Source organism: Lepus europaeus, chromosome 1 (assembly GCF_033115175.1).
Source record: "Lepus europaeus isolate LE1 chromosome 1, mLepTim1.pri, whole genome shotgun sequence".
NCBI classification, from domain to species: domain Eukaryota; kingdom Metazoa; phylum Chordata; class Mammalia; order Lagomorpha; family Leporidae; genus Lepus; species Lepus europaeus.
In genome coordinates this window covers 72,763,711-72,788,744 of record NC_084827.1, presented here as the reverse complement: position 1 = coordinate 72,788,744, position 25,034 = coordinate 72,763,711, and the positions used below count along the sequence as shown (strand labels likewise).

General features: G+C 44.4%; 2 protein-coding genes across 2 annotated transcripts in view; one reads left to right on the top strand and one right to left on the bottom strand.

Moving 5' to 3' along the window:
- LYPD1 (LY6/PLAUR domain containing 1) overlaps window positions 1-19,448 on the top strand; it is a 34,316-nt gene extending 14,868 nt beyond the window's left edge. Inside the window, exon 3 of the mRNA XM_062185772.1 lies at window positions 19,024-19,448. Coding sequence (XP_062041756.1) covers window positions 19,024-19,259 — 236 coding nt within the window. The 3' untranslated portion in view covers window positions 19,260-19,448. The remainder of the gene's footprint in view (window positions 1-19,023) is intronic.
- Window positions 19,449-19,532: 84 nt separating this feature from the next.
- Window positions 19,533-25,034, bottom strand: part of GPR39 (G protein-coupled receptor 39) — a 228,519-nt gene continuing 223,017 nt past the window's right edge. The window contains exon 2 of the mRNA XM_062185720.1: window positions 19,533-20,200. Within this exon, the coding sequence (XP_062041704.1) occupies window positions 19,689-20,200 (512 nt within the window). The 3' untranslated portion in view covers window positions 19,533-19,688. The remainder of the gene's footprint in view (window positions 20,201-25,034) is intronic.

Here is a 25,034-nt window from a genome sequence, read left to right as displayed (position 1 = left end):
TGTATCTTTGCCCCTTTTATTGAGTATCATTGATATCATTGCCATGATAGCGACACAACCTGGGTGCCATTCTCATGTTGAAGCCCAAAGCCGCAATCTCTTGCAGGCACCAAGTAGCATTTTGGTCCATCCCCTTCGTCAGTCTATGGGGCACAGCTTCAAGAGAGAATTAACCAGCTCTTCAGGCTTCCACCCCAGATCGCTCTTCCTGTATCATTTAACGACGTCTTGCATGGCAAGTAACAGGGCCTTAATCCATAAAGATATCGTTTGCCTAAGGAGATAGTTCACAAGTAGGCGGTCTTGTGCTTATGTCCACTGCTCAGTAACGTCATCAGAGGCTCACACTTTCTCCACTTGCCTGCTTGCTTTCCTAAGCAAGTTGGCTGTTTATACTCTGGCTTGTTGCTTCTTGGTCACAAGCTGACCACTGTATTCTAGTTACAGGAAAGGGATAGCCCTGAGGAGCTTTCCCAAAGTTCCTGTCCCTCCAGAGTTCTTCTGATCTTGCAATGGTTAAAACATTGTGTCATGACCATGAATAGCCATACGGGTAGGGAGTGGGTGGTCAGCTCTCAGGGTTTGCTGAATCAATTTTAGGAAATCCACACACAAGATCGGGACAATCTGAACACTGTGCTTCCAGGGATCCCTGGAGAAAACTCAGGAATAATTTTCTCTCCAGAACTCCACCCATTCTTTGGCCTAAATTGATCACCCAAATGCAGAGTTCAAGTGCCTATATCCTTAGATCACTGTTGCAATTTGGAAAGGAAAGAAACACATACACAGGTATACTTCAGACAGTTGTGGAAAATGGACTTTAACAGATATATTATTTTGAAGCAAAAATATGTTGAAATACATGCATGGTTTTTTCATAATATGCATTTTCCATGAAGTTTTAGAAGACCTTCATATACATGGATTTAAAATTTTATGGCACCAAAATAAACATTTTAAATCCATTGCCTATGAACTTTTTGAAGTACCCACATGCTAACAGGTGATAGTCTGAAGTTAAGCATATATATATATATATATATATACATACATACATGTGTATATATATATATAATTTCAGAATTCTGGTACTCAGAATGCTGAGATACAAGAGTATAAGTAAGTATTCATGTGAGGATATTTTCTGCAGAGCAAAGTGATATGTTTGTGGTGCAAATACAAAGGTGCTTTGGATTCAGCGCTTAGTTGTCCTTGGTTTATTCCATCTGGAGCCATCATGTCAGCAAAGACTCCTTTTTTTTTTTTCATATGGGTGAATTTGTATGCAAGAAACTGATAATGAATCTCTGGGCCACCCTATGTTAATCTTACCATTTGAGAACAATAATCAGAAGGACATCAAGGCCAAAAATGCAAGAGCACAGTTTCATTAATCATTGAAGGGTACTATTAGTACTGAGATAATAAGTCATAAATATCTGTCCTCTCTATCCCCCATGGCAAACCAGAGCACAAGACACCAGTTGAGCAAAAGTAAGTGACTGCACAGAGAACTTCCTGACTCAGAAAGTTAGAAATGAGCAGAGAAATCCGTATCTAATATGAGACTAAAGTAAGACCAACGATTGGCATCATACATTATGGGTTGGTTGTTTGCTTACTATAATTAAATTGGCATCAGTGGTTAACAGCCTTGAAAATTAAACTCAACTCCACAACGACAACAACAAGAACAAACTTTTGAAAACAGTAATCAACGTCTCCTGAATAATGAATATAGCTCATCCCTGTTAAAAGGAAAAAGGATGTGTTCTTGGCATATCTTGCCTTGTGCCTCTTCTATTGTTATTGTGTCTACTGTTGTCACAAATAAATTTAGTTTTACCCTAGGGCATTGCAGCCCCTTAGTACTTTTCATAATTTTGGTCCCACCAGACAGACTAAGATGGGCCAGTGTGGATGAACTTCCTTTTATTTTTGGCCTTTCTGAAATGGCTGTTAGTGTTCTTGTTTTGTTCCTGTGGCTACCTGCACCTAGAATGGAGGGGGCTTCTTTGGCCTTTAAGACATTCATGTTCATCTTTTTAAAAATAACAATTAAGAAAATAAAACAAAATGGGGCCACCTTTGGGGCACAGCAGGCTAAGCAACCACCTGCAAAGCTGGCACCCCATGTGAGCATCAATTCAAATCCTGGCTGCTCCGCTTCCTATCCAGCTCCCTGCTAATGATCCTGGGATGGCAGCCAAAGATGGTTCAAGTGCTTGGGTCCCTGCCACAAACATAGGAGACTCAGATGAGATTCTCAGCTCCTGGTTTTGGCTGGCCCAGCCATTTGGGAAAGTGAACTAATATAAGGAAGAACTCTTTGCCTCTCCCTCTCACTCTCTCTAGCTCTGCCTTTCAAATGAATAAACAGATCTTTAGGAAATTAAAAAAAAAATCATATCCTTAGCAAAGGAAAAGTTCTTAAGAAGTAGAGCACAAGTTATTCAGAAAAGAACTACCTTCCAGGTCTTCTTTCTTCATGTCTGATAAATGGTGCCATAATGGCAGTAAGGAGACCCAAGTACAGAGAAATTTTCTCTTCCTGAATTCTTTCTATTTGAATGCAGAGAATGTCAGAATTCCTCCTGGTGTTCTTTAAGAGGAAAAAAAAAAAAAACAAAACAGATTGAAGATCTTTTTTCATGTGGTTTCTTTCAAAGCTCAGTGAAAATGCATATAGTTCATTCCAATTACCCATTCGCAAGCATTTTTCTTTGAGGAGCTGTTCTATTCCTGCATAGAATATTTATTGTGATGTAATCATAACTATGGTGCAGTAAGTATTGGTTATTTTTCAAGTACAGGAAGATTAGTCTCACTTCCAGACAGGCATTCACACAAGTAGCAGTTTGCCATGGAAGTTCCACTTTAGAGCTAAATTGCATATGGGATGAAATGTAATGTACCATTTAAAGGCTCTGTTTAGAATTCTCCATTTCTCTACCTGCAAAGAGAGCAGAGGCAAACTAAATTGTTGAAAAACCTAAATGCGCTATGGTCCATAAAGAGGCGAGAACACAGGTTTTATGCTTCTGTTTTAATTGACCACTGGGGCTGAGGCAACAGTGATTAAACTAGGAAAATAATGTATTTAAAAGTATGAGTAGAGTAAGGAGGTTGTAAGAGAGTTACTGTAACCCCACATTGTCTGTGGAGCTGAAAGTTGCATGTATTTTTGTTGGGAGTTTATAAGTCAGTTTTTGGCCCCAGTACAGCTAAAGGATGCCCCCAAAATAGTATTAAAGGGTCATGGTTTATGACTCTCAAAGTCTGGGTTTTATTTGGAAGATGAGTTTGGAAAATGTTTCACAACCTCCAGGAGAATCACTGCTATAGACTTAAATTCTAGGGGGACTGGTGCTATGGCGTAGTGGGTAAAGCCGCCGCCTGCAATGCCAGCATCCCATATGGACACCGATTCAAGTCCCAGCTGCCCCACTTCTGATCCAGCTCCCTGCTAATGTGCCTGGGAAAGCAGTAGAAGATGGCCCAAGTCCTTGGGCCCCCACACCTATGTGGGAGACCCAGAATGAGCTCCAGGCCCCTGACTTCAGATTGGCCCAGCTGTGGCTGTTGTGGCCATTTGGGAAGTGAACCAGTGGATGGAAGACCTTTCTCTCTCTCTCTCTCTCTCTCTCTCTCTCTCTCTGCCTCTCTGTAACTCTGCCTTTCAAATAAATAAGTACTTTTTAAAAAACAAAAACAACATAAGAAGAAGTTACAAACATCCATAAATCCACTTTAAAAAAAAGAATTAAGTTCTAGGACACTCTGGGAACAGGAACAAATGGAACCTACTGGGGTCTCCTGAGTGTCCAGTAGTTATCAGTCGCCTTCCTTTCCTGTGTTTCGAGTAAACTGAGAAAGAAAACAAGGAACAAGGAGAATGAGGCCAAAATTATCACTGCTGTTACTGTGGAAGACTAAGTTGGAGGGAACAACTTTGGGGTGAGAGTCAAATGGCCTTTCAAATTAGTGTCACCAAAATAGCTGATTTACCAAATCACAAGCGAGGCCCAATAGGAGAGGCTTCTTGCCTTGAGGAGCAGAGCAGAAGGCCCGTTTGTTGTGAGCCACTCACTCCCAAGAAGAAGGGGAAGAGCAGTGGGTGCCCAATCTGTCCTCCTCGAATGTGTCCATCTGTCCATCAGAGGATGGAGAGATGTCAGGAGTTACACTAATTGAGTTCCCTTCCTACAAAATGAAACATCGACACTGGGGGAAAAACATTCCCCTGGTGTAATCTTCCCTCAAGCCCAAAACACTGGGAAATAGTCATTTCAGGAGCCCCCCAGCCCCTTGGGGGCTAGACTTAAGTAGTTAAGTACCCTGGATGTTTGGGGCCACATCTAATTCCTACACACAGATGCACATACTTATTCTGTGCATCATCAGCATGAGCAGTGGCCAAGCATGTTGCAGAGAGCATTTGTTAGAGTACTTGTACATGTCACATGGAAGGAGCACATAGACCTGGCCACCTTGCCTTCTCCCATACCAATATCCTTTCTTTTCAGCTTTCTGTTTGGAAATAGCTTGAGCTTTACAGAAGAGCTTAAAAAAAAAAGTGCAGTTTCTGTATACCTATCCCCTGGCTTCCACTAAATGTGAACACTTTGTGTAATGACGGTATAGTGATGGGAATTCGGGAATAAACAGGGGTGCAGTGCTACGGAGGAAATCATGCTTCATATCTGGATCTCCCCAGTCTTTCCTTCTTTTGCTCCAAGGTCCCATCCAGGATCCCACACTGGACCTCAGTGTTCCACCTGCTTCTTTGCTGACCTCGGATGGGTCTGCATTCATGCCTTGTCTTTCGTGATTTCGCCACCTTGGAAGAGGATTACTCAGGACTTTCTTGTTTTCATTTTTGTTTGTTTTATACACTGCCTCTTGGTTTGAGTTTGGTATTTTTAAAATCATGATTAGGTTGAAGTTACACATTTTTGACAAGTCTTCAGAAGTGATATGCCCTTCTCAGTACCTCATATCAAGAGCTCCATGCTGTACTAAGGCTTATTAACTTTATCACTTAATTTACAAGGTGCCAGCTGGGTTTCTCCCTGTACAGTTACTGTTTTTCCCTTTGTAATGAGTAAATAAATTAAAGGAGGTACTTTGAAACTATACAGATATCCTTAAATTGCCCTTAGCTTTGCCCAATAATTTTAATATCAATTATTACTGTGGTATTCTAATCTAAATTTCTATGTTCCTCGTTCCTTCTGCTTTTACTAATTGGGCATTCTGTAAAGAAGAGCTGTCCCTTCTCCTCCAAATATTATTCAATTATTTATTTTTATCAGGATGAACTTGTTGATGTTCACTTATAACCCCAAACTCCTGTTATTTTGTTGCAATTTGCTCCAGCTCTGTTCATTGGGAGGTTGGCTCCTCCCTCTTTCAACATGCCCCCACCCTTTTTTGAGTATTTCCTTACTTTGTACTACCACAAAATACTCCTGTTTGGGGGTTGGGGATCCTCAAATTATGTAGTGGGGATTGAGATTCCTGGCTGTACTCAGAGAGACCCCAAGTTACACTTAGTGCAAGTTCTTATCTTCCCATATGTAAGAATACAACTGCGGAGTGGGGCCGTGCTGTGGCATAGCAGGTGAAGCTGCCACCTGCAGGGCAGGCATCCCACATGGGCACTGGTTCGAGTCCTGGCTGCTCCACTTCTGATCCGGCTCTCTGCTGTGGCCAGGAAAAGCAGTGGAGGATGGCCCAGGTCCTTGGGCCCCTGCACCCATGTAGGAAACCTGGAGGAGGCTCCAGGTTCCTGGCTTCAGATTGGCCCAGCTCCGGCCTTTGTGGCCTTCTGGGGAGTGAATGAATCATTGGATGGAAGACCTCTCTTTTTCTCTGCCTCTATGTAACTCTGCCTTTTAAATAAACAAATAAATCTTTAAAAAACAAAAAAGAATACAACTGAGAGATGGAGGTAGAGGTAAACAGAAAAAAGCAGAATGTGTTGAAAGGTAAAAAGGTAGTGCGCACTCAGACATGAGTGCACGCAACCTCAAGGGAGACAATTGTCCTGTCCTCGGCGGCTGTCGCCTTTTATAGGGTAGAGGTGGTGCTCTGGGCAAGGCCTGGTGAAGATCCAGAGGAGGCAGGAATTGCAGTGGGGCTGCAGTGTACATGGTGATGTCCAGAGCTATCCTGGTGTCCCAGGCATGATGGAAAGTGAAGCTTAGCTGCATAATGCAGAGTGGGAGTGCCAATTCTGCAGGCGTATAGAATCTGCGTGGAAGGTGAGGGCATGTGGGCAGTGCATAGGGCTTGGGGATTGCAGGTCCTTAACCTCTTATCAACTCCTGACTCCCTCCTCATCCATATCACTCCCAGCTCATTTTAATTTTTCTTCCCTCAACCATCTTTTTCCACTTTTTCCCAGTAGGTGATTTCTTTTCATGAAAAACAAACAAAAAAGATCCCTCAAGTCACAGAACCAGATGTTTCTTAGGCACATGCTATTGGCTGGCACAGTCACAGGTGCTTTTACACATTGTCACTTTCATCCTCACCATGCAACTATGCACACTTTTCTCCCATTATCAAAAAGGTAAATTAAGACTTGCACAGTTAAGTGTATTCAAGGAAGTGGCCCAGAGAGAATTCTAGCCTAGCTCTTTTGTAGTTGAGAGTTTGTGTCTTCCTACTGTGTCAGGAATTATTTCAGAAGCAAAATGAAACATGGGCTTCATATGCTTCAGTTTCATATACCCCATTTTATAGATGAGGAAACTGAGGCCAATAAAGGAGAAACCAAGACTTCTGGAGAAGTTAATGGCAGACCTTGCTCTTTGGGTACTCAGCTTAGTACTTCTTTACTTCTAACACTGTCAGTCATTCGTCTCAGATTATTTTCTGGATAAAGAAGTTAACAATTTTAATTCACTACTGAAACTTATTAAATATCATTGGCATTTGCTTATCAAATACCATTTCCCATTAGGATTGTCAGAAATTATGAGTGGAATTTTTGTGCTTATGTGATTGTTTTGACACATCCAAAAATAATGTATCAAAGAAGGAACTATAAAATAGCCCTTCATATAACTGAATACTTTTTTAGTAAGTGACATAGCCATTTCAACCCCCAGGTTATCTCTTCGGCGATATGAATGCATTTAAAATAATGTTTTCTAAAAGAAACGTACTCACTAATTTTTTGGCTCATCATCATGTAGGATGTTTTTAAGAACACCATAACATTCCAGAAAATTGTGATCAAGCCCTGAGGGGGTGGGAGTTACCACATCAGCATTTATCCTGTACCGTTAAAGGCTCCCCTGCCTCTTAAAAGCAGAATAGAAGAGAATAATAGGATCCAAACCACATTCTGGCTCCACCAAGGTTCAAATAAGAATGGTACAGGGAACAAGACCTGATGAAACTCGAGCTTTTAAACCATGAGGTGGCTTCTGTTTCCTTTTGGAGACACTGAAGATTGGACCCAGGAACTTCAGACAGGGAGCCAAAGAGACATGAGAAAGATACACAGATACAGAACCTCAAGGGAAAGTTTTCCTGCAGGCTTTTGGCTTCAAAGAGAATAGAAACTGTAAGGCTCCTAAATGCTAGTTCCACTCAACAGGTCTGTCTTCTCCCATGCTAAGATCCAGGTAGTGGAACCAGTTTGTCCTTTCTTTTCTCATTGTTTTGTCCAGCTGGGCCATGTCTTTTGCTGGAAGAGAGCCACTGCTGGCCATTGTTGTGGATTCCAAGTCAGTTGTAGAACTTGGATCTGCCCGAAAGAGCCGACCTTCTGCAGAGACAGTTTAATTAAAAGACCTTAAAAAGTGGACATAAGATTCTACAAATCCTGTAAAACTAGTGAGGAGTAGCCTTGACGCACAGGGAACACACTGAGACCCTTTTTGACATTTTTTGAAAAGTAGATGTATCAAACTGTCAATTGCTACGCTGGTGTAATTGCAGAGAAAAGACTGGGTGAAAAGTATGAAGTTCCTAATACAAAGGTGACTGGATTTTCAGAGGGCAGCAAACTATGGCCCCTGGGCCAAATCCAGCCCACTGCCTGTGTGAGGGACTGAATTGTACCCTCCTCCCCTGCAGATGCATATGTTGTCACCCCAACATGCTAACTGGAGATGAGGCTTTGGGAGGTAATTAGGGTTCTATGACGTCGTGAGGGTGACATCCTGGCCCAACAGGATTGGTGTCCTTATAGAAAAAGGAGAGACACTGGAGCTGTCGAGCTCTCTCCCTGGAGCGCTCTCTCTCTCTCTCCCCCCCTCCCCACACATACAGCTGAAAGGCCACATGGGGACACAGAGAGGAGGTGGTTGTCTGCAAGACAGGAAGAGAGTCCCCACCAGAAACTGAAGGTCCCAGCACCTTGGCTCTGTCATTCTAGTCTCCAGAACCATGACAAAGCATATTTATGTTGTTCGAGCCATGCAATCTGTATTGTTTTCTCATGGAAACCTGAGCAGATGAATATAGCCTGTTTGTATAAATAAAGTTTTATTGTAACACAGCCACATCTATTTATTAACAGATTGCCCATGACTGCTTCCACACTATAGTAATTGTGAAAGAGGCCATTTGACTGGAAAAGAGCAAAATCTTCACTCTCTTGCCCTTCTCAGTAAAAGTATAGACTAGAACTTAATCTATGCAGTGTTTAAAAAAAATCTGAGGGGCCAACCATGTGGCACAGCAGGTTGGAGTCCTGGCTGCTCCACTTCCAGTCCAACTCCCTGCTAATGCTCCTGGGAAAGCAGCAGAAGATGGCTCAAGTACTTGGGTCCCTGCCACTCACTTGGGATACCTGGATGGAGTTCCTGGCTTCTGGCTTTGGCCAGGACCAGCCATTTGGGAAGTGAAACAACAGATTGGAGATCTCTTTTTCTCTGTTTCTCCCTCCGTAATTCTGCCTTTCAAATAAACAAACAAATATATATATATATTTCAAACAAACAAATATATATATTTACATATATATATATATATATATGAAGAAAACAGACCTAGTAGGGTATTAATGGGCCAAAGGGAAGAAGCTGTTTTAGTGGGCAGCTGCCAAACTAGCCCTGGCCTGATCACCTCCAGGAGTGTCTATGACTTCTCCCCAAGTCACCTCCCATAGGAGCTAAGTGGTACAGAGGGAACATGCTTGTCTTCAACAGCTGAAGTCCTTGGAGGCCAGCACATGGGGAACCTGTCCTCTGATGGGACTTACAGGACAGATCAGTCATGACAGTGGGGTGTAAAGGAGTATGATGAAGAACAAGTCTGGGAAGCAATAAAGGAAGAAGGCATTCATCTCTGGCTCCATGTGGCTGCGGATCCCCAGGTGTGGGAGGCTTCTCTGAGTATCTGCAGCAGAGCAGGAGCCAGGTTGTGGTGCATAATGAACTCTTTGCCATTAACCAGAAGAATTCTCCTTGGATAAACTAGATTTTGCACTTACGGTCGGCAGGTTCTCTCTTCCTCCTCAAAGCAGTGATTTGGAAATGCAGACCACCTGTGTCAGAATCACTCCCAGGTAGTCCTGAGAATCTATATTATTTCTCTGCACATGCATGTCTGAGAATCTCAGCTTGAGCCATCCTCACCTGCTGGGCTTCTCACACTACTCCTACCTGGAAACTGGGTGCAACCTCTGGCCAGCCCTTTAATGGAGTATGTAGTAAGGATCTTTGATGAACGAAGGTTTGGGCCAAAGGGTTAGCATCATACCAGTGATTGTCTACATCAAAGAGTCTTGTACCTGTCTGCCGCCAGCCAGGTCAACCTTCTGGCTTCTAGGCCAGAACACCAGGCTGAGAACCACGTTCCCATCCTCAGCAATGCAAAATTCCAAAGCAGAGGCCACTGCTGGGCTGGACTTACTTCCAGCAGTGTTGTTGCAGGTGCTTTTTATTCTGCCCACTCAAGCTCTGGTGACCCAGCTGTGTTAGGAACAGGCAAAAAGAGCCAGACTCAAACAAAGAGAAAACACCATCTTTCTTCTTCCCCCCATGCAATCAATAATTCAACTTACAAAGCTAGCCCGATGCTTGACAGAGCACTTGCTGCAAGGAAGAAGACAGGAGCCATCCAGCATCCACTTCCACTTTTAAAACCTCTTTCTTTGTCCCTCCTTCTGCCCCCTCCCCTGGCATGCCTTTAGTCTTCCTCCATCTGAGTGCAAAACGAACATGTCTGCTCATATATGGCCCAAATGTTGTCCAAATGGAGCAGGGACAGAGTGTGTAAAGCTATGAGGAGAAGACGTGGCAGTAATTCTGAATGTCAGAGCAAAACAACCAGTGATTACTGAAGCCAATGTCTCCTCTGAGTTAAATGTCATGGTGTGTGTGTGTGTGTGTGTGTTCATGCAAGTTCAACAAGTAGCAGCTTGTATTAATGAAGGGCATGAATCAGGGAATGCCCCATGGACAGATAATAATAACAACCGCGGCAGCAGCCTGCCTCATGCCTCCTTTGTGACTTTTCTGAGTACCTTACACATACTAGTTCATTTAACTCAGGGATAAAGAACAGGAGGCACAGTGCTATAGAAATGATTTTGTGTCATCTATTTGGATGCCTTCCATGCATTTATAAATGTTTAATCCCGGGGAGCAGAGAACAGAGGATCCAGTCTCTTTTCCCTTAGTTCCAGATTTGACCTTTTCAGCATAACTCCTGGATAAGCATGGCTTCTTCCATAGTCTAGTGTCATGGGAGGAATTCCTAGGAAGGATACAGTTGTTGCCATGGGATTACCTCCCCTGAGACTGATCTCACTGTGTTATTAACAGCTCCCTCATTCCTCAGCATATCTACCATTTACAGCATAAATAAAGCATGTTAATCTGAATTACTTCCTTAGAGAATCCCACTTGTAGCATTTTTAAAGCAAGTGTGCATGACCATCCAAACCCAAGAGCCCCCAGGAAGCCATCATGTCTCTAAAGACTTAGAAAAGATTAACGTTTCAAATACTGGGTGACTTGATGAATGTGGCGATAGTGGGTGGTATGTCCCTGCAACAGACTTTTGGTCTGAAGCTTAGAGCCCTCAGAAATGACTGTGTAATCACAAGACACATCTCCACACCCCCGCAGAGTGGAGCAGCCAGAGCTGGTCCAAGCGGGGATTAGCTCGGACACATTTGATACACAGCCCTGCATCAACTAGCCCAGCCCACTAGAGCTGGGTTCTGAGTCCTGGTTCCAGATCAGAGCCTCTCTCCACTCGCCTGTGCCAAACAAGGCCCAGAGGTTCTCTGTAGCTTGATGTAACCTCTGTGCTCAGGTCCAGTCACAACAAGTCAGAAAACACCCACTCTTGTGGGATCTCTGGACCACCTAGAAATTAGCCTCCTTCCTTCTGTCCTCTTGTCTCCTCCCTTCTTCCCTTCATCACTCATTCAATAAATACTCACTGAGTCATTACATGCCATGCACAGTTCTGAGGGCTGGAGCTCACATTCCATTGATTAAGATACACTAGTAAAATATGCAATGTTTTAGAGGTAATTAAAAAAAATCGGGACCAGTGTTGTGGCGTAGTGGGTAAAGTCGCTGCCTGTAATGCCAGCATCCCATATGGGCTCCAGTTCCTGTTCTAGCTGCTCTACTTCCCACTCAGCTCCCTGCTAATGCACCTGGGAAAGCAGTGGAGGATGGCTCAAGTGCTTGGGCTCCTGCACCAACATGGGAGACCTGGAAGAAGCTCCTGGCTCCTGGCTTTGGACCTGCTGTTTCAGCCACTTTGGTGGTGGTGGTTGGGGGGTGGGGGGGATGAACCAGCAAATGGAAGATATATATATATATATATATATATATATATATATATATATATCTCCTCTCTCTCTCTCTCTGTCTCTCCCCCTCTCTCTGTAACTCTGCCTTTCAAATACATAAATACATCTTTGGAAAAAAAAGAAAAGAAAAAAATCACATGGGGACTGGCAGAGGAGAAGGGGTAGAAAGCACTTGTCAGCTATTTGTGGAAGTCTAGAAGGTATCCCATTCCTGCTCTTGGTCTCTACCGGCTCCTGCTCTTACCCTACCATGGATAGCTCCTGAGAGACTAGCCATAAGGATTCAGGGTAACTGAACCTGTGGCCAGCTGTAGCTTGGCCATCAGTTCCTGCCTAGGTGCTGCTGAGGTCAGGCCAGGCCATGGCAACCTTGGCCCAACCTGCCTGATGCTCCAGGAGGCTGGGCTGCATTCTGGCTGCCACAATGGATCTGTTTGCTGCTCCAGTGCCTCACGCTGCTATTGCTCTAAGTCTCCGGGGAGCTCAGTGAAGCCACTCACTCGATTCACATTTCACAATTCTACTCATTTGTAATTACAGATGCAGCCCATGAATATATTCCCACTGTGAGACATTCAGATAGCACAGCTGAATCCGAGGGATTCCTGACCACCACTCATCCCTTAAGGAGCAACACTGTTCAGTGCATAGCCCTCTGACCTCTGGCTCTGATTTCCTTAAGAGGTGGAAACTAACATTTCCCTGCAGGCAGGTCCTCATAGACCTGAGAGCACACATTGTATTCACTGCATTGTGGAGTTTTGTGCCCCACAAATGATACACTTGTAACTCTGAAACTTCATTTTTCAATTCACTGAGAAGCTTCTAGGCAAGTATAGGCTTTCCTTTTAACTGCTTAACATTTCATAGTATAAATTACCTTTTTCCCAGTAAGAATGTGAACATGTGTTTGGTTTGAAGGGTAAATGCTAAGGAATAGAACTGTGGGTTTGTACGACGTAAATTATTATATATCCTTTCAACTGCTCTTATGCTGATTTTCACTCCCACCATCAGGCCCTGAGAAGGCTCCTGCTGGTTTTACTCTCAGCTCCCCCTCCCTCAGGCCCAGACTAGAATTGGGGGCTGGGTTAAAGGGAAAACAGAAAGACCCAAGTCCTGCTCCCTGTACACCTGAGACTCTGGGGCAGGTCAGTATCTGACTCTGTTCTTTATGGTGCATTTTTCTCAGGAGCCTCTAGGGGGCACAGCTAGGAAGTGCGTTGTGCTGTAGTGAGAGAGAGAAGCTGGTTTGGTAAAATGGCTCATTGTTTATTTTAGAAATGTACTTTAAACTATCTCTGTCTCTCTCACTGTCCACTCTGCTTGTCAAAGAAAAAAAAAACAAAAACAAAACAAACGAAAAAAAGAAATGCACTTTAAAAAGGCACTTCATTCTCATGAGTCTGTTTTCAAAGGGTAAAAAAGAGTCTATAGTTTTTCTCACCCCTATCCTGTATTCACCCTGTTCCCTTCCATGGAAACAACCAATATTGTCTCTTTCCTATATATTCTTCCAGAAATATTTTATGTAGATGTATGTAAAATATGTGTTTGGGTTTGTGTGTGATTTTTTATATTTTTCCCCAATGATACATATTATAGCCGTAGGCAAAGTAGAAAAATGGTTAATTTGGAAAGCAGAGTAACAAAGATAGGGGGAGGGATGGATGGAGGGAAGGAGGGAAAGAGAGAAATAGAGAGATATCTTTGATCCACTGGCTAACTCCCAAAATGGCCACAACAGCTAGGAATGGACCTAGGTGAATCTAAGAGCCAGGAATTTCATCTGGGTCTCCTATGTGGTATGGTAGGGCTCAAGCACTTAGGCCATCATCTGCTGCCTTCCTAGCCACAGAAAACTAGATCAGAAGTGGAGCAGCGGGGCCGGCTCTGTGGCATAGCGGGTAAAGCCACCGCCTGCAGTGTCAGCACCCCATATGGGCACCAGTTGAAGTCTTGGCTGCTCCACTTCCAATCCAGCTCTCTGCTATGGCCTGGGAAAGCAGTGGAAGATGGCCCAAACCCTTGGGCCCCTGCTCTGCATGGGAGACCTGGAAGAGGCTCCTGGCTTTGGATTGGCCTAGCTCCTGCTGTTGCAGCTGTTTGGGGAATGAACCATTGGATAGAAGACCTCTCTCTCTCTCTCTCTCTCTCTCTCTCTCTCTCTCTGCTTCTGCATCTCTGTAACTCTTTCAAGTGAAATAAATAACTCTTAAAAAAAAAAAAAAGAAAAGTGGAGCAACCAGGACTCAACTAGGAAGAATGGGGAAATTCATATTCAACAGGTGCTCCGATATGGGATGCTGGCTTTGGAAGCAGAGGCTTAACCCACTGCACCACAACACTGGCCCCAAGAGTATAAATTCGAAGCTAGCCTTCCTGGGTTGAAATCTCAGCTCTACCACATATTGCCTGCATGGCCTCTTAAGCAAGTTACTTATTTGCCTCAGTTTTCCCCATCTGCAAAATGAGGATTAATGTAGAGTTATTATGAAGATTAAATGAGTTCATATTTGTAAAGCTCTCCGGCGTCACAGGCAGCAACTTTCCTCCACAACTCTGGCCCCACCGATAAACCTTCTGACTTTTGCCCAAGTGATACGTAGAAATAGTATCTCAGTGTAGTTTGCATTTGCATTTCTCTTTGTGATGAGTGAGGGTATCTTTTCATATGTTTCAAAGCTGTTTCTCTTTCCTTTCCTGTGAGCTGTTCATTGGCACTCTTTTTCGGATAGATTATTACTTATTTAATCCTTAGTGATTTATTATTGATTCCTTACCTATTTCTAGGCCCTTTTTGCATATTAAGGAAACCTGTTCCTTGTGATTTAAGTTGCAGTTGTTTTATCCAATATCCCACTCCTCTTTTTACTTTGCTTACAAGGATTTTATTAGACTGAGGTTTCTTTTTATTTTTTTTTCCTGTCAGTAGCTTTGTATAGTCAAATTTATTGATCTTCTCTGTAATGGCTTGACTGTTGTGTCAGAGAATAGTCCTCCCTGGCCCTGCTTTTGCAAGATCAAAGTAGTCTCCCAGGATTCCCAAGTGTCTTTTAGTACTTTAGTTTTTTTTTTTTCCCAAACATTTAAATTATAGATCCACTTAGAATTTATCCTGATGAGTGCGTGAGTGATGGAGCTGGTCAATAGTTCTCAGCCCCCAGCGGCCCTCTCCACCCAGTGATGAACCCTGCTTCCCTTCGGCTGGAGTCCTGTTCTGTAGACTCTGCCCCTTGCCACACCAGGCTCTCTTCTGTGGTTTCTGCACAGGCTACTGGGACTTCCTCATGCATTTTCTTGAAGCTCCTTGGTAGCCTGTGTAGTTTTCTTTTTCTTTTTTTTTTTTTTTTAAGACTTACTTATTTATTTGAAAGGCAGAGAGAGAGAGAGAGAGAGAGAGAGAGAGAGAGAATTTCCATCCACTAGTTCACTCACCAAATGCCCACAATAGCCAGATCTGGGCCAGGCTGAAACCAGAGCCAAAACTTCATCCTGTTTCCTCATGTGTGTGGCAGGGAACCAAGTACTTAGGCCATCTTCTGCTGCCTTCCCAGGTGCATGAACATGAAGCTGGATCCAAAGCAGAATAACTGGGATCCGACCAGCATTCTGATATGGAATGCCAGCATTGAAAAGAGCAGCTTAACCCACTGCACCACACCACTGGCCTCCTTTGTACTGTTCAGTCCCATACTCCTTCCAGGCAGATCCTCAGTCATCCCCACGACCACTCCCCCATCATCCTCCCCTCCCCAGCTGGCCTGCCAAAGCATCTAGAATGGACTAGGAGTATGCTTCTTACTCTGAGACCCTGGAACAGGTGGTTTCTTTTCCACTTTGCAGGTTCTAGGTGCTCAGTCTTCCTGCCCCAGCCTCCTCACTTTGCCCCATTCCATATATCTCAGAAGCACCCTGTGAATGTCAATCAAAATCATGAATAAATGCCTCTCATTTCCCAAAACCCTTTTAAATCTCGAATTTCCCCATTCTTCCTCGTCCAATGCCTCCTACCTGCTGCCTCTAGCCTCTCCCAACAGTTTAATGAGAACATTTTGTGTTCTTCTTGAATGTCTCTGGATCCACATTTGCCAGTCAGTTGCCCATCACTGACTCTGATGTCTGTGGGTTCCACATCTCCTCCACCTGGTTGGGAACCTCTTTGACCTCATCCAGTTTTACCCAGCGCACCTGTGGCCCTGGCCTGCAGACTCAGACTTCTACTGTGTAGGATCAGACCCTGGAGCAGGGACCACTGTGGCACTCACATTCCCCCTAGGCCTTGCCAGTCCCTGGACACACCTGTCTGATAGTAGACCTCTTTCTATTCCTCAAGTTCCTCCCTCTCAGCACTCAAGAAATGTTCTCTTTTCAACAGACCTCCCAGTCCTCCCTTCAGAAAACATTCTGTGATGTCAGTGCGTCAACCACCAACTTGAAAGAATTACCTGAGATTTGCCCTAGCCACAGTTCTCCCATTTCTCTCCCCAGTGTTTCTGACAACCGATTCTTAATGTGCAAAGTAAGGCTTAAAAATAGATCCCCTTGAGCAGGCTTTGGGGGCACAGTGGGTTAAGCTGTTGCTTTAGGATGCCAGCAACCCATATTGGAAAGTCTAGGCTCAAGTCCCATCTCTGGTTCCAATCCAGCTTCCAGCTAATATATCTGGGAAAAGCAGCAGATGGTGGCTCAGGTATTTGGGCCCCTGCCACCCATGTGGTGGACCTGGAAGGAGTTCCTGGTTCCTGGCTTTGACCTGGTCCAGCCCTGGCTGTTTCTGGCATTGGGGGAATGAGCCAGTAGATGGAAGATCTCACTCTCTCCTTCCACCTTTAAAAAAAAAAGTCCCCAGCCACATCACTAAGTAAAAATGCAATTTCAGCACAGCATGGGGTGTGATACCATGAACAAATGTGTGCGAACACACTCTAATTCTCCATGGCGTATATGTAATTATATAGAGACAGGCCTGGAAGGAGGCACACCAAACTGACAGCAGCCCCAGGCCTTGGAGATAACCCTGAGGGCGTCCTGAGGTTGGCAGGGGTGGTCAATGGCACAGACATCTGACTGTTTGTACTTCTTCATAGTGAAAAATATATTTTGCAAATATTTTCAAATCTAAAAAAATTCACTTTAAAGAAAAAAGTTATTGATGAAGTGGCCAATGACAGTGCTTTTAATATTTAAGAGTACAAAGATAATGATTACAACTTAATTTCCTAAACAGGCAATGGGTATGAAATGTAGAGAATAACTGAAGCATGTTCCTTAGAAAGCAAACTGTGCCTGCCCCTCCCACATACCTGCCTCCCTGCACTTGAACTTTATCTTCCTGGAGCAGCTACCTTCTAGGATTTTTCTAATAGTGTTAGACATTCTGTACACACATACAGTTATAAAGAAAGAATGACATAAAGTTGCATATTTTAAGGTAAACCTGAAGGTTTTCTTTACCACCCACCCATTTGGAAGTTGTAGGCCTAAATTTAGTTCTTTACTCTTTCTGCAGTACCCAAGGCAGCAATAGCCCAAACCAAAGCCACACCTGCCCACACATCTGCAGGGAATTAGGAGACCAGAAGCCCCAGGTACAGGTGCCATGGGTTGTAGCCCTTAGCCGTGCTGGGTAGCAAACAGGCTGAGACCATTCACGTCCAACTCCTGCTTTAGTATTAAAATATATCTATAAGAAAAGTAATTCATTGATATAAAATAACCACAGACATACCAAAAGTTATTTTCAGAGTGCAGCTACTTCCCTCCCCCACACAAAAAAACCACCCACCATTGTGGTTAACTGGCTGTCCACTGAGCTATACAGTGATATAATTGAAAGCCTGGAGCAAGAATGTGAAATTTAAATCCCAGCTGCTCCTCTTTCTACTTATGGGACCCTGGGCAAGTTGCTGGCCCTCAGGCTCTTTCTCTGAAGAATGATGGTCTGGGGACCTACCCTGTAGGGCTGCTCCAGCTAGTAAATAGGCTAGACACTAGACTAGAGCCATCTGAACAGCCCCAGCATATAGGGAAGTCCTTGAGTAAGCTTAGCTACCATTATGATTGGACTGGAATAGGTCAAATGAGAGATGGACATCGTGACATCAGAGTGCCAGTTCCAGGGCTGGCACCACCACTTCTGATCCAGCTTCCTGCTAATGTGACTGGAGAGGCCACAGAAGATGGCCTAAGTACCGGGGGCCCTACCATTCACATGGGAGACTCTGATGGAGTTCCTGGCTCCTGGCTTTGGCCTGGCCTAGCCCTGTCACAATCATTTGGGGAGTGAACTAGTGAAGGGATGATCTCTCTCATTTTCTCTCTCTCTGAATGGATGCTGTCTGTCTGTCTGTCTCTCTCTCTCTCTCACTCTCACACACACAAACACACACACTGTCTCTCCCTCTCTGTCACAAATATTTTTAAAAAGTCAAGTGATTATCCAGATGACCCCCCAGTTAAAGAGGATTCTGCAATTTGGGCCACTTAGGTTCCCATGTTCTTGGGAAGCCCCCTTGTGCCCCTAGACAATGTCACTGAATGCCAGCTGTGTGATACCAACTTGGCAGCTGGCCATGTGTGCTCAGGGCAAAGCTTCTTCCCAGAGAATAAGGCTGCCAGGGCCCTGCTCCTCTGCACCAGGCCCTCCTACACCCTTCACTGAATCCATTGGACCCTCAAACCTGGGGGAAATCAGGATCCCTTCAGTCGGGACCAGATATCGACTTCCCTTTTGCATCTGCTCCTTATTCATAAAGTTCTGGAATTTAATAAACAGAGTTGAGAGCCATCGCTCTGCAGTGACCTATGAAGTAATAACAGAGATAAGACCTAGAAGCACTACTTGTGAGCCTCACTGGCATAAGATAGTTTGAACCTTAAAAAAAAAATTAAATAAGCTTCTCAGTTTCTAGTACACGATGTGAAGTCTGACTTAGAAAAAAAAAAACAGACTTTGATTTTAACAGCTCTTTATTTACTGGTATTGGTATCTAAAATAGCTTTTGGAGCAATTTAATCAAAATGAGTGGAATGGTGGTGACTGCCTCCTTCACCACTTAGTTTGTCTATTCCAGGGATCTCAGAACAAAACGCGTCTCCTCCACCCCCAGTCTCTGGGCAGAGGGTGACCTAAGGAAGAGCTGTCCTTGAGGACCCGGGCCCCAGGGACACCATCCTTGGACCAGCACAGTTAACGTGGCTCCTTTGGGTCTGTGTTGCAGGGATCATGTACCGCAAGTCGTGCGCGTCCTCAGCGGCCTGCCTCATCGCCTCCGCCGGGTACCAGTCCTTCTGCTCGCCGGGGAAACTGAACTCAGTGTGCATAAGTTGCTGTAACACCCCTCTCTGCAACGGGCCCAGGCCCAGGAAGAGGGGCAGCTCCGCCTCCGCGCTCAGGCCGGGGCTCCTCGCCACCGCCCTGCTCCTCCAGCTAGCCCTCTTCCTGGCGCACTGCTGAAGCCGAAAGCGACGCGCCGCCTGCACCCCGCAGACCCTCGCTCCCCCACCTCCCCACGTTTTCTCTGGGTGTCCTTTTATTCTGGGCAGGGTGGGGAGTGTGGATTCTCCGTTTGTTCCTGTGCAAATGCTGAGAGGTCCTTGTTGCACCCTTTTTGTAAGCTCTGAATAAATTCAGTCTGAATTCTCAGTGTGGACTTGAAGGAAGGGGGCCTTGTGCAAGTTCAGCCTCCCGCAACCCCTTGCTCTCTGTGACCAGAGTCAAGGACAGGGTGGCAGACTCAGCCCCTAGACGTTACCGAGGTGGGCATCTGCCTTTTCCAATATCATCAGCTTCCATTCTGTCCCTGCTTGGGGGCCCAGTTGATTGCGAAACTGCTTTCGTGGGCGGGGAGGGCCGGTTCCCACCCAAGGCTGCGTTCCTTGACCTTCACGAGTCCTGCTCCTGAAAACCGTTCTCTGTGGCAGAACTGTCTGGTTTCGTCTCCGCGTTGGGCCGCGGTGACTCGAGACTCGATGGCTCCGGGGTCGGCGGCTCAGGCTTGGCCTGGCTCTGAAAGGTGCTCAAGAAAACCTTGTTAGTTCTCCTTGCAGAGGAGCCGCGCCGGGAAGAGAGGAAGATGAGCGGGCTGCGGGCGGAGCGCACGCTGTCGGCCGTGGCGCGGCTGTGGGCGCGCAGGTGCTTCTGGTGGTTGGCGTGCGGCACCGACAGGCGGCAGCGCAGCACCTGCGCGAACACCTTGCGGAACTGCTGCGAGGACACGTTGTACAGCAGCGGGTTGACCACGGAGCTCAGGTAGAAGAACGTATCCGCGAAGGGCAGGAGGATCATGTACGCCTGGAAGTACGACGTCGTCCAGTCGTGCTTGGGTTTGGCCGCAGCCATGATCCTCCGAATCTGGTTTGGCATCCAGCACACGGCCAATGTCACGACGATCAGCCCTGAGCAGGAGAGAGGGAAAGAAAAAAACCCAGCATGAGAACAAAAAATAAAAACCATAAAATATTTAGCCCCTCCGTTCTGTGCTTACTGGCCAGGAAATGGTACCAATTTTTCACTGTTGTGCTTGACAGCTCCTTTTGCCACTAGCAAAAGAGAATCTAACGCTCTTTCAAGCCCGGGGAGTTGGCTGTGTTAAAGACCATTAAATGCTTTAGACAGTGTATTTATACCTGTTGATGCCTGTTAATTTTTAAAATGTTCTCGTTGTTGTTGCGTTATTCAGAAAACATTTTATGTTGTCCATAAATCTGGTGTTGTCTCTTTGTTTTAAAGAAATACATGTCTATGTACAGGATAGCCATATTAGATGGAACAGTATTTGTATTTTAAAGAATGCACAAAGAAGACCCAGTGATATTTGTAAATCTAACGGAAGTCGTGTCTCTTTGATAATGAACAAGCATTTTTGATGAAACTTATTTTTGCATTCAGTTTCAAGGGAACCAGAATCAGGAAGAGCCTAACACGAAGAATGTTTGGGACAAATGGGTGGCAGGAGTGCACACCCATCATCACCATGCTCATATCTGCAACAGCACCATTGTTTCTTTGCAAACACTTTTAGAAATATTCTCTGTTCTACCTTCATGGGGAAAAAGCAAGTTATGCCAACACAAGAAAAAACAGAAGCTTTCCTTCTTCAGGTTCGGCCAGGAACATGCTCACTGTCTTTGCAGCACTGAACTGCAAGGCGCAGGCCAGAAAGGATGGGCCTAGAGAAGAGACACTACTCAACGCCCCCAGCCTGTGAATCAGATGTTGAATGGGTGGGCCCTGGTTTGCATGCCTGCATATTTGCATTCTGAATCACTGCTGTTTACACAATTCTGACAGCAAAAGATGCCAGGTAGACCACAAACCATTGAAATGATAAGGGTCATCAAAGTTTATCTACAATGACCAAAAAAAAAGGGGGGGGGGGGGACCAGGGAATCAAAAGGGCATTTGCTATAACTTTGCTGGAGACCCCAAGACCCCAGAAAGCAGGTTCCTGGGCAGACAGCTGTATTTGCAGTTTCAACAAAATGCTTCCTTCCTCTCCTGAATTTGAATCATAACAACAAGGAAAAAGTCATTTACATTTTCCAACCAGATTTTCTAGGAAACCACAGGGAAGCAAACTTGGCAGTGATGGCTTCCTGGTTATGATGGATGGTAAATATTGCACTAAGTGCTCTAGGAAAAACAGCCATGTTCATGCATCCAGCCATGGCATTCCTGCACATACTTATCCAAGCACCCCTTGTCTGGGAGTGGAGGGAATCCCTGTGTGTGACCTCTGGCCATGAGATATACCAGTTCTCCTAACAAATCCTCCACAAATCTCATCCATAAGCAAGCAGGGCCTGGGAAACTGCTCCTTTGTTAATTTCTGAGGGTTACTCCTGTCAGTCCTCTGGCCCCAGCTTTGAAATACAAACCAATTTGCTTATTTCTTCTCTTTGAATTTGCTACCTTGAGAACACTCAGTAAATCTAAAAATAAAATAGGCAAAGTAACATACTGATCTGATGAAAAGGCAAAAAATACTACCTTAAGTCCAGTGTATTCTGAATCACCTATTTACAGCTGCTGAAAGGGAACAATGCAACAAAATCAACATTTTCCTGATTTAAAACAAATACTTGCCTAGGAAATCGGGCCTTTATGTGCTGCTTTGAGAAGCACCAGTGTTTTGAGCCACCTGTGCGGTTCCAAGTTCATTTTTAAGTTCCCACTCCTTATTTTTGTCTCCTGTAGCTCTGATAGAGAACATTTGTCTCATTAGTTGTCAAGGAGTTGGAAGCAATTCCTGGGGAAGCTACATGGCCTCACCACATTTTACATGTTTTCCTCTTCCCTATCACTAAATTTCAGAGAACATGTACAGCCATCTTAGCCTTAGGACTTATTTCCCAGGATATGGAAATCAAGTGCAGTTTTCTTTGTGTGCTGTGCTAGGAGGTTGTAGCTCAGATTGCAAAAATCTAGAAAGGTGATGAGCAACTCCTTGTTCTCACCCTGGGTGGAGCCTAGTACATCTTTTAAAACCAACAGTGAGAAAACAATGCAAATTGTAGGGCAAAGGGAGAGAAGTTACAAAGTGATTTTTCTTCTGTGCTGTTTGCTCCTCATTCTCTTGATCTCTTGCTTGCATGGCCCATATTCTTTTTTTTTTTTTTTTTTTTTACAGGCAGAGTGGACAGTGAGAGAAAGACAGAGAGAAGGATCTTTCTTTTCCGTTGGTTCACCCCCCAAAGGCCACTAGCCAGGTGCTTCTCCTGGTCTCCCATGCAGGTGCAGGGCCCAAGGACTTTGGGCCATCCTCCACTGCACTCCCAGGCCACAGCAGAGAGCTGGCCTGGAAGAGGAGCAACCGGGACAGAATCCGGCACCCCGACCTGGACTAGAACCCGGTGTGCCGGTGCCGCAGGCGGAGGATTAGCCTATTGAGCTGCGGCACCGGCCATCATGGCCCATATTCTTGTGTGAGCTTACCTCATGCACTGTCTTGGCCTCAATTGTCCTTGACTGATCATCTCATCAAAAGAAGCCAAGTTCAGTAAACAAGACCCAGCATCCTGGTAGGAGGCAGGGGACAGGGACAGATAAGAAGCTGTGGCTTGGCTGGTAGTTTTCGGATAGAATTCTCACTCTGAAGTCAATGTGAGCTGAAGTTGGGAAGTGGGAGGTGGTGCTCAATGTGAACAAGTAGCAGAAAATAGAGAATGAGAGTGGAGAGTCTCAATGATAAGGAAAAGGGAAAATTCAACTTCCTGGGTGCAGATAGGATAGCAAGTACAAACTGAAAGAAAGAGAGACAAGGACATGAATTAGAAATGGACTGGGATTAAAGAATTATGCATCCGACGGGCTTTGAGATGTAAGGAAGAGCAATGCTGAATATTTATCGAGTGTTCCCTCTGCTGGTGTTTGCTAAGCACTCTGCTAATTTCCCATGCATTTCTCACTCCTGACAACAGCCCACTGAGCTTCGACCTGTTGAGGACAAAGCAGCTATCGTCATCATCCAGCCAATGAGGAAGCTGAGGCTCAGAGAAGGGAAGCTGCACATAGCCATACCCAGGACACATGCTGGGCAGACTCCAAAATCCAGGAGATACATAGATTGTTCTCAAGATACAATATTGTCTCTCATAGTTTCAGTTTGAAAATTATAGAAACGCAGTGAGAAAGTAAACACTCATCATAATTCTAGTTTATGAAATAACACTGTCCACCAGGAATATGTAATGGAAACCATATATGTCATTTAATAAGTTTGAGCCATCACATTCAAAAAGTAAAAGAAATTCATTTTTAAAAGCTGTTTAATGTAATATACATGTAATCCAATTTCACATGTAATTTGAACATGCAGTGAATATAAAAATTATCAATGAGATATATTAACATTCTTTTTTCATACTAAGTCTATGACACTCTGTGTCTTCTACTTTCACAGTACATCTCAACTAGAACCAGACAAATGTGGCTACAGGACTGTATAGCACAGGTTAAAATAATCCTTCCTGACCCTTCCTTAAAGTTTCAAGGTCTCCTGATCCCTCTCCCCCATCCCCTACTGTCCCTTTCCCAGCCACATACCCAGAGTCATGTCAAACCAAGGAAGCCCCAAGGATTCCAGCCTATATTTATACAGTGCAGGCAATGCTGGATCCTAATCGTGTTTCTGAATATGCACTTGCAGCTATTGTGTAGAACAATTTTATCTACTCTTCATACAAAGGCTCTCATATAATAAAACCCGAAATGATTTAGAGTCTACTAAGTTTGAAAGCACAAAAATATATTTTGCATTCATCATTCTAAACTTTACCTAGCTATTCTGGAATACCAGATCATGCCAACTACTTGGCAGGGTTGTTGGGCTCTACTTCCCATACCTTAACTGGAGGTGGGAAAAATGACTTTTGCCTATCCTCTTCTTGTTTGAAAGATAATTTCATTCTAGGAAAGCAGAGCACATGGGCATGTAAGCCAATGACAAATATGAAACACTTGCCTGTGGGCAGTATAACAGAAGTTAGCCTCTCTGGGGGAAGAAAACCAAACTAGCCCTCTTGTAAGATTTGTCATTTTATAATGACAAGTAATTGCTCTTTTACACATTTGGGGGAAAAATCATTACTACAGATGATAAAGTGTTGAGAATAAACACCAAGTCCACAACTTGCTATTCTGCCTATTGGCAATTGGTTCAATTCTGGTCTTAGCCACTCTGTAGCTAGAACAAAGCTTTAAAGTTTTATTCATGCCTTAATAGAGTATATCAAAGACTTGACTAAATTTATGTTTGGCTGCAATCAATTTGGACTTGTATATTACATTTGGAAAAAAAAAATCTATATTGCTTTGGTCTGCATGGTGTAACGTGCAGCCCACAGTTAAATAACTTTAGTGTGAACTTGAATGAAGATCAGTGAACTGAACCCACTCATGTAAAACAGGTAAGCTGTTTTAACTGAATTATTGATAGATCTGTATTGTGCTCCAGACAGCCTTGCACTCTGGGTTACAAAATGCTTTCTTATCTTGCCTGTTTTTCTGCACAAAGCGGTTTCATTTTTCCTCCTTGATCACTACACTAAAATGACAAGAAACATAAAATGACACAGATTCATCCTTGACAGGGTAATGTTGTTTAAAAAAAAAAAAAGTGATACAGGTGTCCAACAAAAGCCTGCACCAGAGCCTGGCATTTCAGCAGCATTTGCATGAGCCTGCTTGGTTTAATTTGCAGAAGCGCATTCAATTTTGCAGCCTGGATTG